This window comes from Spea bombifrons, chromosome 3 (assembly GCF_027358695.1).
Source record: "Spea bombifrons isolate aSpeBom1 chromosome 3, aSpeBom1.2.pri, whole genome shotgun sequence".
NCBI lineage: Eukaryota > Metazoa > Chordata > Amphibia > Anura > Pelobatidae > Spea > Spea bombifrons.
The window spans coordinates 2,119,761-2,135,681 of record NC_071089.1 but is presented as its reverse complement, the minus strand read 5'-3'; the positions used below and the strand labels follow the sequence as shown (position 1 = coordinate 2,135,681).

General features: G+C 42.3%; 1 protein-coding gene across 1 annotated transcript in view; it reads right to left on the bottom strand.

Moving 5' to 3' along the window:
- Positions 1–10,503: 10,503 nt before the first annotated feature.
- Positions 10,504–15,921, bottom strand: part of GLP1R (glucagon like peptide 1 receptor) — a 59,973-nt gene continuing 54,555 nt past the window's right edge. Inside the window, exons 10-12 of the mRNA XM_053459027.1 lie at positions 12,449–12,587; positions 11,207–11,248; positions 10,504–10,689 (exon numbers count right to left, since the gene is read on the bottom strand). Of these exons, the coding sequence (XP_053315002.1) occupies positions 10,552–10,689; positions 11,207–11,248; positions 12,449–12,587 (319 nt within the window). The 3' untranslated portion in view covers positions 10,504–10,551. The remainder of the gene's footprint in view (positions 10,690–11,206; positions 11,249–12,448; positions 12,588–15,921) is intronic.

Genomic DNA, 15,921 nt, shown 5'->3' with positions numbered 1-15,921 from the left:
TTATCTTTCGTCCGTTCCAGTAAGGGTTAAACCCGCCGGGTGGTGATGAATGAATCGGATCGAGATAATTATTTATCATTGCTAGAAATCTGACTCCATTCCGTGTCGTTTCCCCCCCTTCCGGCCGTAATTCGTTGTATATATATATTCGTTCTGTACTTTGTACTCAGAAGGTAACGATGCAGGCGATTCTTCCGCGTCTCGCAGGCAGGAATAACGTCGGCCCCTCAAACACCAGCTCAGAAAATTCTCCTCAATTGTTTAATGGAAATTGAATATTCGGGGGGGGGGGCTCCGCCGTTGGAATAATTGTCAGCCTCTGTGCTTGCGGCCGGTAATAACAACGCCCGCCGCGCTTCTCTGCATCGGTAATAACGGGGAAGTCACTGCAGATTAGCGAGGAGTTAAGCGAATGTTTGATGCGCGGAGACTTCGTAACAAAGCAGCAATTTGATGATTTATCTGCAAAATTCCGTATTTACCTTTAATGCTAATAAAGCTGGGGGGTTCTGTATTATTATGTAGATTGTAGAACGTAAAATGCGTTGGTGGAAGTCATTGTCTTGGGAGCGGCCGTCTTAACTTTGTGTTATTCCTCCCCATTAAGTTTCTCCCCCCTATTGTTTAATTGGTGATTTTTTTTCAGGCAGCCTTTTGAAGGGTGGGGGGCATAACTCTAGAGTCCACCCCTTTGCCGGATGCAGGTCAGAGGCCCCGCTAACGTCAGTGGGCGGTCCTGTTGATGTTACGGGCGGTCCAGCTGATGTCAGTGGGTGGTGCTGCTTATGTCGTGGGACAGTTGTTCGAGGGGAAGTGGGCGGGGATAGGGGCGTGTCGGAGACCCTGTAGTGACCCGGAGAGTTCCCAGGATTGGGTAGGGGGGTGGAGTTTGAAGAAGGACAGGAAGTTGATCAGATGGTGCTGGCTCTGCCACAGGCTGCCACCAACTCCGCTTCCTTTGGGGTAAAAGAGCCCCTTAATTCTAAACTAAATATCTCCAAAATAATTACACTCATCGACGAGAAATAAACAACAAATTGTAGGTAATTTTAATGAATTTAATTATTGTTTTTTTTTAACCATTTAATAGTTTGATGTTTTTTTCCGTTTGTGACGCCGGAACATTCTTTGAAGGTCACATTAAAATCATCCTATTAATAAGCCGATAAATGGGTTACCTGCCCTCATTACCCGGATCACCGCATCAATAAGATTTATTACATCATCTCCCGCGTCGACCTCATGATTGCAAAGCTATGATTGCGCTCAGAAATAAACAAACCAATTACAGCCGGCGGCGGAATACTTTACATTTATGACATCAATCACCTCCAAGGACGCCCGGCGAGGTTATAATTACCTTCATCTTCCTGACTGCGCCCGGACTCCTCAGAAGGGCGTAAAATGCCCCAAACTGGATGTTCTTTATGGTCTTGAATGAAATGACGAACCTGCTGAGGTTTATTTGTTTAATATAAAGAGGGTATAAAATTATAAATGTCTTTACAGTCCCTCGCTGTATTAGCCTCTACCACTTCTGCTGGGAGTCTGTTCCTCTTATCTACTACCTCCTCAGTAGAGTAACGTGAGCTCACAGACTGTTCTATGCCTCGGGGATGGAGGGATGGATCTTTATGATGTTAAAACTGCAAAAACGGACACTTTTCTCGAGGAACGTCTCAATTAGTGAAGGTTCAGGACGGCGAGAAACGATGTGACGATAAAGCTGTCGCTGTGGAAATTAGCTGTGAAATGGATGCAGAGTTATTAACCGGCCCGGTTCCCGCTTTATGGTTTAACTTCCGTGATTTAATCCCCTGGTTTTTGAAACCCAGCGGGATTAACGGCGTTTAAACTCTCTGCAAGGAGAGAGGGAGCTCATCTTCGGTGTCGGAAGGGAATGCTTTGTAACCGGAATAGCCGTGAGAATTAACTTTATATTTTAATGGAATGCTGGCCCAGGGGGGACGCCGCGGCTCGGGCAGCACAATAAGCACCATCCTGATTTTTACTTTACTGAGAGAGTGGTAGATAAGTGGAACAGCCTCCCAGTAGAAGTGGTAGAGAGTAATACAATGAGGGGACAGACCTACGGCTCCTGAAACACAGAAACAGAATTTGATGTCAGATAAGAACCGTTTGGCCGATCTGGTCTGCCGAAGGGGGGTAATTAACTGCCCCTTCCATTCCAGGCAGGGTAAGGGTGTGAGCTGTGTAAGGAGTATGTGTAAGGCGTGTGAGTGTGTAAGTATGTGTTGGAGTGTTGGTGTAAGTGTGATGGTGTTAGAGTGAGTGTGTGTTCTCGTATGTATGTTATTTACCAGGGTTGGAGGCACTCGACTTTACCTGCCACCTTGAGACAGAAGATGCCACCCCCCTCCCCCGACTGGGAGTCTCATTAGACCTCCTGGAACTCTCACTCAAGTAAGTGCTGGAGGTGAAGAAATATTTCAGTGAAGCGGGGGATGGAGTATTAGTATTGATTGTGCCGGTTGATGGTGTCGTTGATTTAATACGATTGGGGTTAACGGGGAGGTCGGAGCCGATAATGCGAGTAATTCGATTAATTTAATAAAGCGCGCGGTGGGATTGAATCTCTGAGCGGGGAAGCAGCTCCGATACGGAGGAGAGGTAATAAGAGACAATCCGGGACCTCGAGACACAAGCTCCCCGCTAGATTCCCGCTAGATTCCCGCTAGAGTTGTGCGTTAGGATTTGTACGAAAATCCCAAAACGGACGGAAATGAAACGGAAAAGCTCTGAAATCTTTCACTGTCCCTCCCTCGCAGTCCTGGACTGCCTCCCTACCTTCTCTGCTGGTCGCTTCCGTGTCTAACAGCTATGAGAAGCTCATGTGAACTTCTGCCGAAATGGTGGAGCTTCTGGTGACGTCCTCGTCCCTGTTTGGAGGATCAAGGGAGAGGACCTCACCGGAAGCTCGCGCGTGGGGGGGGGGGGTAATGTCCGCGGAAATGCGGACGAAGAGTCTGAGAGTAAATGTGGGCCGAGCTCAACAAATTTCATTTGGCAGGAAACAGAATTCGTTGTCCGAAAACAAATGGGCCCAAAACAAACTGGGAAATTCAGCCAAATCGTTTTTGTGTCAATAATTCCACCCCATTCCAAAAAGTAGCTTCAAAAAAACAACTTGGCAATAAGGCCCTTTTGGGGGCTCCTAAAAACCTTTGGACCTTTGGACCTGTGCAGCACAGGGGTCATGGGGGCTTTATGTCCTTTCTCTCGTTCTTCTGAAACTTTCAGTAAAATCTCCAATGAATTTTCTTCTCTTTTATCAAAACGCATGAGAGGGAATTTGAAGAAAATTAAACATTTTTTCCTCTATTTGCTGTCACAGAATCACCGCTGGGAGCGCTTCGGATTTCACCCCCGGAATCTCCAGGCTGCTTCTCTGACTCTCCTGATCACCGGGCCGTGTAAGTGTTTAGACACGCCCACTCACTGCGCTATCCCCCCATTCACCGCCCTATCTCCGCCCACTCACCGCCCTATCCCCCACTCACCGCCCTACCCCCCCACTCACCGCCCTATCCCCCCACTCACCGCCCTATCCCTGCCCACTCACTGCCCTATCCTCCCCCTTCACCGCCCACTCACTGCCCTATCCGGCCCCATTCACTGCCCTATCCCCCCCATTCACCGCCCTATCTCCGCCCACTCACCGCCCTATCTCCGCCCACTCACCGCCCTATCCCCCCCATTCACCGCCCTATCTCCGCCCACTCACTGCCCTATCCCCCCATTCACCGCCCTATCTCCGCCCACTCACCGCCCTATCCCCCCACTCACCGCCCTATCCCCCCCCATTCACCGCCCTATCCCTGCCCACTCGCCCCCCTAGATTTTTATTACAAAAACATTCAGAAGAAAAAGGTTCAGGATAAATTTGGAGGATTGCGGCAAATTATATGAAAAAGTACCAAAAATGACGCTTAAAATTCAGTGAGTGTCGTTGCTTTTGTAACAACGGCTCCAACCTTTTTGTCCTTGTAAATGTCATTGTTTTGGGGCGATGAAAATAATGTGAATTTTTGATATATTTGATAAAAAGCCGGAAATTAAATACAAAAAGCATCCAGTTTTCCTCCCAAATCTATCGTTTCTAATATACCTTGGGGAAATGTTTTTTCTTTTACATAAACATTAGAATTTCTCGGTAGAATTTGGAACGATCGTTATAAGAAGAAAAGGATGATATTCAGCGAAAAGAGTATCAAAAATATACATTTTGCTGACAATTTCTGGACAGATAGACGACTTGAGTTTTTTTATTTTTAATCCAAAAAATATTTCTTGCCCTGCGGCATCTTCTTTATTCATGAAATAAATAATAATAAATAATGCATGAAATTATTTCACACGTGGAGGAAGATAGAAAATAACAAGGCGTTTACGCCATAAATCCGGTGTTTTAAGTACAACCAAAGTTTTAACCCTTTCAGTTTTTATTTTGGAGGCCAAGAATACCCACCGTTTGTAGTTAAATAATAAAACTAATATTTTATGGTTTTTTTTTTTTAAATGAATATAGAAATAATAATTTTTTTAAAAAAATTCTGGAAAAATGGGCAGACTAGACGGGCCGAACCAGGGCCGATCTTCCGGCAGATTATAAGAAGTTTAAATAAAATAAATCCTTAAAGCCCTTTCTTGCCCAAGAAACAAAGCTGGCACATCTCACCCCCCTTCGCTAATCACATATCATGTGACCCTCAGAATGGAAAACTGTTAGAATTAGCAGGACCCGCAATAAATCTATATTAAGTAAAATTAACCATTTGTAAGCAATAAATTGCAGACTATATTTTTGGGGTAAAAAAAAAAAAACTTCTTAAAATAATTTCGGAATTTTTTTGCATTTGTTCTCCGTCATATAAATTGATATCCAGCAGCGCAATAAACACACAATTCATAAAAAAAACACACATTAAAAAACAAACAATATTTTTAATGAACAGCTATTTAGCAGACATTGACAGACAAAATAGATGTTTCTCCAGGTAGCTGCCTATAGAGAGAAATACGCCCCCCCCTGCATCCCCTCCCCCCACACTGATACATTTATTTAAAAACAAAAATATATATATATAAAATTTTCCGGTGAAGTTTTTTTTATAGAGAACAAAACCAACGTTTATGTGGCTGAATAAAGCGGATTCGCAATCCACCCCAAATGGTTAACGTTCAACCAGTTTGACCCAAATTTGTGTCGCAATCGAGGAATATCCATTTAACGCTTTGGGTGCTGGAGTCTTGGGCCGCTACCAGAGTGGGAGGTGTTGTCCGTCTCGCTGGTATTCCGAGAGTTAAATACCAAAAATATTTAGCCAATAAATTAGTAAATAAATATCCTATAAGAAAAAAACAAACAGGAAAAAAGGAAATCGATCATAAAACATGTATTTTAACCTAAAAATATTTGTTTTTTTTCTCCAAAACATAATATTTTTTATTAGACGTAACTGCTTTGTGATTTAATGTTTTGTGGCATTTCCCGTCACCTTAAAAGATAGATTTATAATCAGGGGCCACATTTTTTTCCGCCATAATTATCAGATGCTGCCCGGAGGCATCCCTGGTTCAATTGATTACGCAGCTCGGTATGTGATACACGCGTCAAATCGCATAATCATCTCTTTACCTTTTTTAATTAGGTTTTTGCTGCAGACGGTAAGCGAATAAAACCTTTTATCTGTTCCTTTTTCGGCATAATAGAGAGATTCATATATTAAAACCAGAAAGGTGGTAGACGAGTGGAACAGCCTCCCAGCAGAATTGGTAGAGGCTAAAAAAAATACAACATATAGGACCATGCAATAGAGATACCGCGTATCTCTAAGTACTTTTTGTCTGTTGAGAATCAGCACTGCCAAGCCTCCCGGACTTTGGTGTGAGTCAGGACTGTAAGCGCCATGAGAAGCTCCATGGTGGCTGCCGAGCTTCTGGTCTCCGATGTCCTTTTCTCTCGGAAGTCGGATCACAGGAGATATTCTTTGTTCTTGCAGGTTATACGGAGTCTATCTTCTGTTCCTGAATTTTCACCGGAGGGGTTATCTCCATAACTAAAGTACTAAATGGGGGTGAGGACATAGATGGAGCTCATAAAGGTTTCAGGAAATGATGCTGCCTCTGTGTATGCAGGCGGATAAACACACTTAACCGGCAGAAGAATGAGACTTGGAGTTATTTCTTGAAAAGGCAGGAAGCGGACGCAGGCGGGGAGGACGCAGGTGGGGAGGAAGCAGGCGGTTTGGGAAGAGCCACGAGCAGCAGGAAAAGAACGTTTTCTACATCTCGGGTGAGACCTCGTTTAGAATACCGTGTCCAGTTCCGAGACCCCGGCTTTAACGAGACATAAATACTGTAATTCAGGGGAATTTCAATGAAAAGCTGCTAAAATGGTTAACGGTCTAAAAAAACATGCTCCCTAGGAGAGAGAAGGGGGAGGGGAGATATAACATTTGTTTATGTCAAAGGGATGACATCATAATAGAAGTAGAAGAAGGCATTATTTAAAGTTATGGGTTGCAAGAGGTGGTTTTGTGAGATTTTAGATTAAATTAAGAAAAAAAATCTTCCTGCAAAAACTTTAATTAAAAAGGTAAAGGTAAAGCTGGAATTGGGCAGGGTTTAGAATATAACCACGCCCACTTTATCTTAGACCCCCACCCCCCCAAAAAAGAGGGTCAACGCAAAGCCCTTCTGTATGGAAAAGCGGACCTCGGCTATGATGGGAAATATTTACTATGGAAAGAATATGAAGAATGATGTCCCGTAGATTAAGTACCACGTGTGAGATGGGGGGGTCTGAGGTGGTACATTTTGATGACATCATATCTTTTTTCCCCAGGAAGTAAAGCGGGAACTGATTGCTCTGTACTTTATCCTCCAGTCAGTGCTTTGGGCTGTCTCTGTGACTTCTTGTCTGACTCTTTACCTGCTGCTCTGTGTTATTCTGTACCTCTATCCTTTGTGTGTTTCATCTATCTGCCCCCCCCCGTTCCAGTCCGGTGCTTCCAAGACAGAAGGGCCACTCCATGTAATCCAAATGGCTGCTGAGTTATAGGAAGACAGCGACTGGATCTCCCTCTTTGTATGAATTATTCCTATTTATTGTGTTATGTGGCGCCATCATATTCCGCAGCGCTGTAATTCTGTTATATGCTCTACGTCTTATACTCCTTATACTAACACAAAGATCGACCAATCACACTAATCCTTCTAACACAAAGATCGACCAATCACACTAATCCTTCTAACACAGAGATCTGCCAATCACACTAATCCTTCTAACACAGAGATCTGCCAGTCACACTAATCCTTCTAACACAAAGATCGACCAATCACACTAATCCTTCTAACACAGAGATCTGCCAATCACACTAATCCTTCTAACGCAAAGATCTACCAATCACACTAATCCTTCTAACACAAAGATCGACCAATCACACTAATCCTTCTAACGCAAAGATCTACCAATCACACTAATCCTTCTAACACAAAGATCGACCAATCACACTAATCCTTCTAACGCAAAGATCTACCAATCACACTAATCCTTCTAACACAAAGATCGACCAATCACACTAATCCTTCTAACGCAAAGATCTACCAATCACACTAATCCTTCTAACACAGAGATCTGCCAATCACACTAATCCTTCTAACGCAAAGATCTACCAATCACACTAATTCTTCTAACACAGAGATCTGCCAATCACACTAATCCTTCTAACACAGAGATCTGCCAATCACACTAATCCTTCTAACACAGAGATCTACCAATCACACTAATCCTTCTAACGAAGAGATCTGCCAATCACACTAATCCTTCTAACACAGAGATCTGCCAATCACACTAATCCTTCTAACACAAAGATCTACCAATCACACTAATCCTTCTAACACAGAGATCGACCAATCACACTAATCCTTCTAACACAGAGATCTGCCAATCACACTAATCCTTGTAACACAGAGATCTACCAATCACACTAATCCTTCTAACGCAGAGATCTACCAATCACACTAATCCTTCTAACGAAGAGATCTGCCAATCACACTAATCCTTCTAACACAGAGATCTGCCAATCACACTAATCCTTCTAACACAAAGATCTGCCAATCACACTAATCCTTCTAACGCAGAGATCTGCCAATCACACTAATCCTTGTAACACAGAGATCTACCAATCACACTAATCCTTCTAACGCAGAGATCTACCAATCACACTAATCCTTCTAACACAGAGATCTGCCAATCACACTAATCCTTCTAACGCAGAGATCTACCAGTCACACTAATCCTTCTAACACAGAGATCTGCCAGTTACAGTGATTCTACTAATGCCGGGATCTTCCAGTTATTCTGCCCCTACCAGCTGAGGGATCTGCCGACCATACTGATCCAACAAACACATAGATCTGTCGCTCACGCTAACACTTACAGCATTTGTTTTACCAAACATCTTTGGGTCATTATAAATATCAAAATATCTAGAAAACTATTTTGGAACGGGGCCGTTGTCAGTATAAATGCAATACATTAAATGTATGATCTGCAGCAGGATGAGATCCCTGTGGTCCGTATCTACATCGTCTGAGGACGCGGTACGTGGAGGCAAACGAGGACGGCCGCGTTTATATCTGAACGGTAATTTTTTAAAAAGCCATTGAGCTTGTAATCGTGATTGAACCATTTGGCCAAAAGAACTCACTTGTCCCCAGAAATCCTGGATGTTCTATTGAAATGAGCTTTTTTTTCTGGTGTTAATGGCTTTGAAAACATTGATAGTCACAGAATCATCGCTAAAAGCAAAGAAAAAAATGATATCTGTATGGTCTGAAAACAGCGAATACGCAGACGAAGGAAAAGCTGGAAATGGTATAATGACGGCAATTATTGGAACAGAAATTGTGAGCCATTGAGGGCTGAATGGCTTTTCAGTTTATGCCCCAACCCACCGCTGGTTAACCTCGTAACACCGATGCCCCCTACAGGGGAATAAAGAGAGTGGGGGGCAGAACAGGCTGCAACATGGGAGGAATAAAAAAAATATATAAAGTGCGATAGAATCCAACGACATAAATTACAAGAATTATTGGCAAGCGATACATTGCGTTCTTTACAGAAAAAACACCAAGGATTAAAAGAACAAATAAAACAGAAAATCATAAAAATTCCGCAGCAGAAAACCCCCACATTACTTTACTGATTTTTCATGACAATTCTCTGCCAATCGCACGGATTTCAAGCATCTGCCGAAATATGCCGAGGAACACAAACCCTGTAGGCCCCAAACCCTTCTTTTAGACCCCCTAATGCCACTCTCCTCCTCTGATGCCCCCCCCTTGAACCCCATCTTTTTCTTGGAGCTCAGGGTTCTACAGCCCTAAATGCCCCGATAATGTGTATAAAAACAGCAGGAGACAGCTTTATAAATTAAACGTTGTAAGTCAAATACATTCTTCTTGCCTTACTATGTAAAGCCCCACACCCCCTAAAACAAAAGCGTATGCATATAGATATATTTATATATATTTATATACGTGACATGCCCTTTGCGAGTAAGTCAAGCTGTCCCCCAGACAGTTGATGTTTGACACCCACTGTTCTGGAGTGGACTCGCTCGCTCCCCTGAGTGTAGAACAGACGTCTCCTCTACTATATCTGTTAATAAAATCTATAGAGCCGGCAGGAATTTAAATAGTTAAATAATCTATTTTCAAACTAAAAGAACTTTTCGTAAATTTTTGGTACCTAATTGGAGTTTCCTATCACGAGCCTCCATTTCCGTTAGCTGGTGAATGTCTTTGTCTTAATAACCATAAATGTTTCTATTTTTAGAAGTGACCTGCGTTTTCTGTTAATTATCATTCGCTTCCTTTTGATCTTTACCTTCGGCACTGGAAGATAAATGAGAGAATATGCAACGTTCTTTACCCCCCCCAGAATATTCTGTGTATTTTATCAGAGGGGCCGGGTGCCAAATTATAATAGAGCCCCCCCCTTCCAGAATGAGACCATTCCCCGGCCCCAAACCCTTAAAAATAAAATACTTTCTTTCTTTTTATTTATTTGCTTTCCCCTCAACAGGAGACAGAACTCGGGGGGATTGTCGTCTTTCGAGGAAAGAATGATTAAGAATGATAATGTCTGAATTGCACATCACACCGGGTTTGAGAAAAGTTTATTATTCTGTCCTCCTAAAGTTTTTCCTTTCTTTTTTTAATTTTTTTTTCTTCTTCAATTTCCATCTGTGCTTCGGTGATAAATTAGAAAACACCAAGCGCCCGAGGAACGTCTCTCATCCATCAGAACCCAAAGTTTGAAGCCATGGCTTGGTCGGAGATGAATAATAATTGGCCGAGGTCTCTCTCATCCGCCTTTCGCCTCGGTGTCAATTAACAAGTAATGGGGTTTTGGGGTTTTTTGTGCGTAAATCATTGATGGACCCCGCCGCTCGAGGAACCCCTTGCGATGCTCCCGTGGTGAAATGTCTTAGACGTAAGCAGACGGCAGCCACTAGGCGTTCAGACGCTGCTCCCCACGGTGACCCCGCTGCTGATGCTGTTCGCGGGGAATTTGATGGGCTTCATGCTGCTGTCTCTTTGGCTGTAGAAATGTTCGAGTCTCCAGCGTTCCCACCTTTTCTGAAATTCCGCCTGGACCTTTTTTTTAGCGACAAGGAAAGAAAAACAAAGACGTTCCGTTTCAGTTAGGAGCCGGTTAGCGGTCTGGAAGTATTTTACGCTCATAAAGGTTATTTTTTAATCAATAGTTTTTTTTGTATTTGTTTTATTTAACGTTCCATCTTCATTCGGTTTGCTATTAATTGTCTTTTAATTTATTGCACAAACCTCATAAAAAAAGAATCCATGTGAATTACGAGAAGGCAGCAGATAATATACTTTTTTGGTACTATTATTATAATTATTAGTAATTAATATATATATTTCACACATATTGGATTTTATTGTATATTTTGTTACACGCGTGATGATAACATGTAGGGTTTTAAATATATCTGTAAAGGTCGTCTTGTTTGTGCATCGGTTTCAGTTCGTATCACGGGGATCTGGACACGTTTTTACTTCTCGTTTAGTTTATTAGGACTCGTGTTGTTTGATCTCAGTTGGCCGATTTATTGGTTTCATTAATGGTGAGACGAGGATTTATTTATCTTACCTCATTGTTGATGAAGCAGTAAAGAACCGCAACCATCAGCCCCTGGAGATTAAAGAAATACAGGCGATCAATTAGAAATAGAAACCTAGAATCTGCTGGCAGATCGGCCCCCATCCGGCCCCCATCCGGTCGCCCGTTTCTCCTGCTGTAAAGACTCAAACCTTAATCAGTCGTTGGTCCCAGGAGCCGTATGTCTATCCCATGCATGTTTAATCCCCTCACTGTATTACTCTCTACCACCTCTGCTGGAAAGCTGTTCCACTTGTCTACCACCTTCTCAGTAAAGTAAAAGTGGAGTGTTCTATATCTAGGACTGTTTGCCCATATGATACAATAGATAGATGAGAAAATGGAACGCGTATAGCCAAGCTCTGACAATCTGCTCAGGTTTATTTCCCGGCAGCGGCTCGTGGCGGGATTTTGATGCTCTCGTCAAACTGTTCCATTTGAGCTGCGGATACAGTGTATCACCTAACAGACCCTCAGGATTTATCAGGGAGGGAATCCACCTAATAGTCATACCCAGCAACTGGTCCTACACGTCAGAGACCCCCCCCCATGTAACCCTTTAATAGCCCCATCAAAGCAAAAAGGTATTCAGGTAGCTAGGGCAGCCAACTGGCTCTAATAACCCTCCTTATAGAATGACTTGTCAGAAGGTAAAGGTATTCTGAATGCAGTCACCTGTATTCAAGCAGGGCTTCTAGCTGTGATATAGCAGTGAGAAAAGCACCAATTGGGATGCTCAGATATCATTAAATCAGAGGAGAATATGAAGGAGACCCAGAGATTCGGCTAAAATCCCTGAGAATCTTCCCATTTACCCTGATACCGGGGTAAAAACTCTAAGAATCTGCCCTTCACCCCAAAAATATTGAGATTGGGGTGAAAACCTCGGGAGTGAACCCCCGACAGTTCCCAGATGTAGTTTCACAGAGAGGGCAAACTCGGGATATCTGTGAACATCTGTGCCCAGGAGAAACTCTTTATAAAGCTGGGATTTTAAAGGCTGAAATGAGTTATTTCTTTATACATTTTAAACGCGAGACACCAAATGGGCTTCTCGTGACGAGATGGCGTCCATCTTTATCAGGGATCTGATTACTAAAATGTTTTTTTGTTTTGCTGGGTATACGTCCGGTCAAAATGTTTTTTTATGGTTGTTTTTGAGACAGAAGACGGGAAGATCGCCCAGAAGATCTGGAGAATTTATTTCGCGTGAACGAGCTCTGTCCTCGGTACCTGGAAGGAGCTGAACGATAATTCAAATAACAGTTTGATGTAGCGGAGGACTCCTTTCGCGTGCTCGTCGGTGATGAACGCAAAAATGATCTCGTGCGTCCCCAGCAGAGGAATCAGCGTCAGCGTCGACTTCGCAAGTCTAGAAGAAACAAGAAAAAAAACAAAACACATTACGACCTGTAGCGGGGAGACCAGACGGGTCGACGGGGTCTGATCTACTGCCACGTTCCAGGTTTCTATGTGAATATATACAAAAATAACAAAAGAAAACACATAAAAGTAAAATACAGGAAGAAGACTTTAAAATATACTTTCTTACTCTACTAAAATCACAAAATTCCGCTGAAGTTACAAAAATACATAAATTGCACGAAAAGGAAATTAAAATCCCGCCGTGTTTCTAACTCCATTCTTCCCTTTGTTTTTATTACGCGGAGTGAATCAAAAGCGGATTAACGTACAGCCCAATAAAAAAAAGCTGCTGGAGCCGCCGCGCGGAATCGGTAATACGCAGGGCGAACTTTGCAAAAAGCACTAAACTCAACGTCGATGGCGGCGGAAATAATCTACCGAAAATAAGTATCGTTCGTTAATAAGGAAAAAAAAAGATAAAAGAGATTTTATGGGAGCGGTCCGGCGGCAGGAACTTTTATATCGGCGATCGGCAGAAAAAATGTAATAAAAGCTGTAGAAACAATTACTGTATTTTACGCAGAAGAAAAGTTTTTGGGAAAAATTGTAACTATTCAAAAACACTTTGTTGATTTTTCCTTTAAAGTTCTTGAAGGTACGGTTATGTTTCCTAAAGTCATGTTAATGTCCTTCAAGGTTTGGTTCCTGAAAGTATGGTAATATTCTTGAAGGTATCCTAATGTTCTTGAAGTTATAATATTCTTGAAGGTACGGTAATGTTCCGGAAGGTATGATAATATTCCTGAAGGTATGGTAATGTTGCTGAAGGTATGGTAATGTTCTGGATGGTATAGTTATGTTCTTGATGGTTTGGTAATATTCTTGAAGTTATAATATTCTTGAAGGTACGGTAATGTTCCGGAAGGTATGGTTATGTTCTTGAAGGTATGATAATATTCTTGAGGGTACGGTAATGTTCCTGAAGATATAGTAATGTTCCTGAAGGTATGATAATATTCTTGAGGGTACGGTAATGTTCCGGAAGGTAATGTTCTTCCCTGAGCACCTACTGACAGATGGGTGAAATTGTATTCCTTAATTTAGAGAGAACTGCTAATGAGGACCTTGGTTTGAGGACATCAGATCTGCTTAACCTGAATAATACAACCACCTTGGAATCTTAAGGATTTTCTAAAGTATTTTTTATTGAAAATGGTTTGTTTTTGGAAACCACAAATCCACTTCTACAGAGGACCGGTATCTGGATATAATGAAAATACATTATTATTATTATCACCTCATTTTGCCCAGTCTTTACATTTTAAGAAGGGACCTCCATGGTTTTGAGAGCTTCTGTGACTGTCTATAAATAATGATAACGAAATCCTTTTGGGATTTTTTTTTGTCTTTGGTCTAACCGGTCCCACCAAAATACATGTTTGATGGACAGGCCGATCTATCATTGCCCTTACACCTTGTAACTTGCTCCATGTGGGGGCCATCAGTCCTTCAGAAGGAAGGAGACATAGGCTATACCCTTACCTACAACAGTAAAAAAAAAATAGTATAGCCAAGAGTTTTTCTGTCTTCGTTAAACTTTTTTTTGTTCGTATCCCCCATTTCGGCAACATCTGAGTCTTTACAAATCTCGAAGAGGCCCCTCATTATAAAATCCCAGCTCAGCAGTAGACGGAGCATCGTCTGAATTCATTGCCGAACTAAAGATCGGAGCTGCGTCTTCTGGAATACTAATGACCGCATTAACCTAGATAATTATAGCACAATTTCAGATGTTTCAAATGAGTTGAAGCTATTGTTCTCAATTTGCACTGAGTAAGCGGGGAAACTGCTTCCAAGCAATGCGGCTCTACAACCCGAGAACATTTAAACCGACTAAGAGGCAGGATCGGTAGCTGCTTATCTATAATTAAGTATTTCCCGGAGAAAGAATGTCTGCTGGTGGAGTCATCAAAAAGAGTTCGAGCCGAAGGAGACGAGTAACAAGTAACAGAGTTTATTGGGTATTTACAGAGAGGTTCGTGTTCTTGGCGTAGAATGGTCTTCGTAGTTCTATCTTGCAATTAGAATAAAATGCTTTGGATGTTGGGTCCTGGGCAGGGCAGCTGGACTCTTTAGAGCTGAAGACGGCTGTCTGCTGCTATCTTAGTTTCCTTGTTGGCGCCACCTGCAGGTAAGACTGCGAATAACCTCACGGGAGACTGGCGGATGCTCTGGCAGTGCAGGCCTGTAGTCAGGTCTCTGGATAGGGGACTGTGGCGAGGCTTGTAGGCCGGTATCTGGCGGCCGTCTAATGTCAGCAGACAGACGGACACCAGCTGGCAGAGAACAAAGCCTGGTAACGGGTAACCGTGGCAGCCAATGCTACCCAAGCTTTAGAGGAGACAGAACTTTGCCGAACTTGGCCATGGATTGAGATTCCACTAAAACTCATCCAAAGAAATTTGTAAGTGGTATGTAGGGTCACATGCTATGGAGACCTCAGAGGTCCCATTTTCACATCTAACTTTGTATCAGACTTTGGCCTTTTCTGGGGTGAGAATATAAGTAAAGGTATGGGGTAGGAAGCATGCCTCCATATTCCTTGTTGTATGGCGACAGGGCCAACTTACCGTCACGGGCTGTAAGCAGGAGGTCTCCCGGTGGTGAATCCTCCACACGTTTATACTAACGCTCCACACACGATTCTGCGTTCTCTCCAGAATCTCCTCCCCGAATCCCACGCGCCTTATCGATATTTATACTTTGTTATTTCTGAATCCATTACTGATCTTTACCCCTTAGAATAATGACGCTTTCCCTCGTATGATAACTAATATTATAAAGCAAATCTATCCACCGAAAACAGTATAATAGTTATAACCCAGCGTGCCGGGGAAGAGCGAGCTCGTGGAGAGAATGTGCGCTCTCACGATCAAAACATTATTTTATTGCTCTTTTTCAAATCTTTTCTGCTCATCTTAATAGCTGTTATTGTCAACTGAAACGGTCTAACTTCTGGAATCTCTGCAGGGAAGCCTTTGCTGATTTTTTACGAAGGCAAATACTCTTTTTCTTTGTTTAGCAAGAAGAAAGCGGCTTTTAACGTATCGGCTCGTCTTAATCCGTCAGCTCCTTTCACCCTCTGAACTTATAGACTGTAAGCAGCGCGGCTGGAGTTTTCGGCTCCATAGAAATAATAGATAATAACAATGATAATAATAATAACAATAATGATAATAATAATGATAATAATAATAATAATGATAATAATAATAATAATGATAATAATAATGATAATGATAATAATAATATTAACAAACATAATAATACAATTAATAATG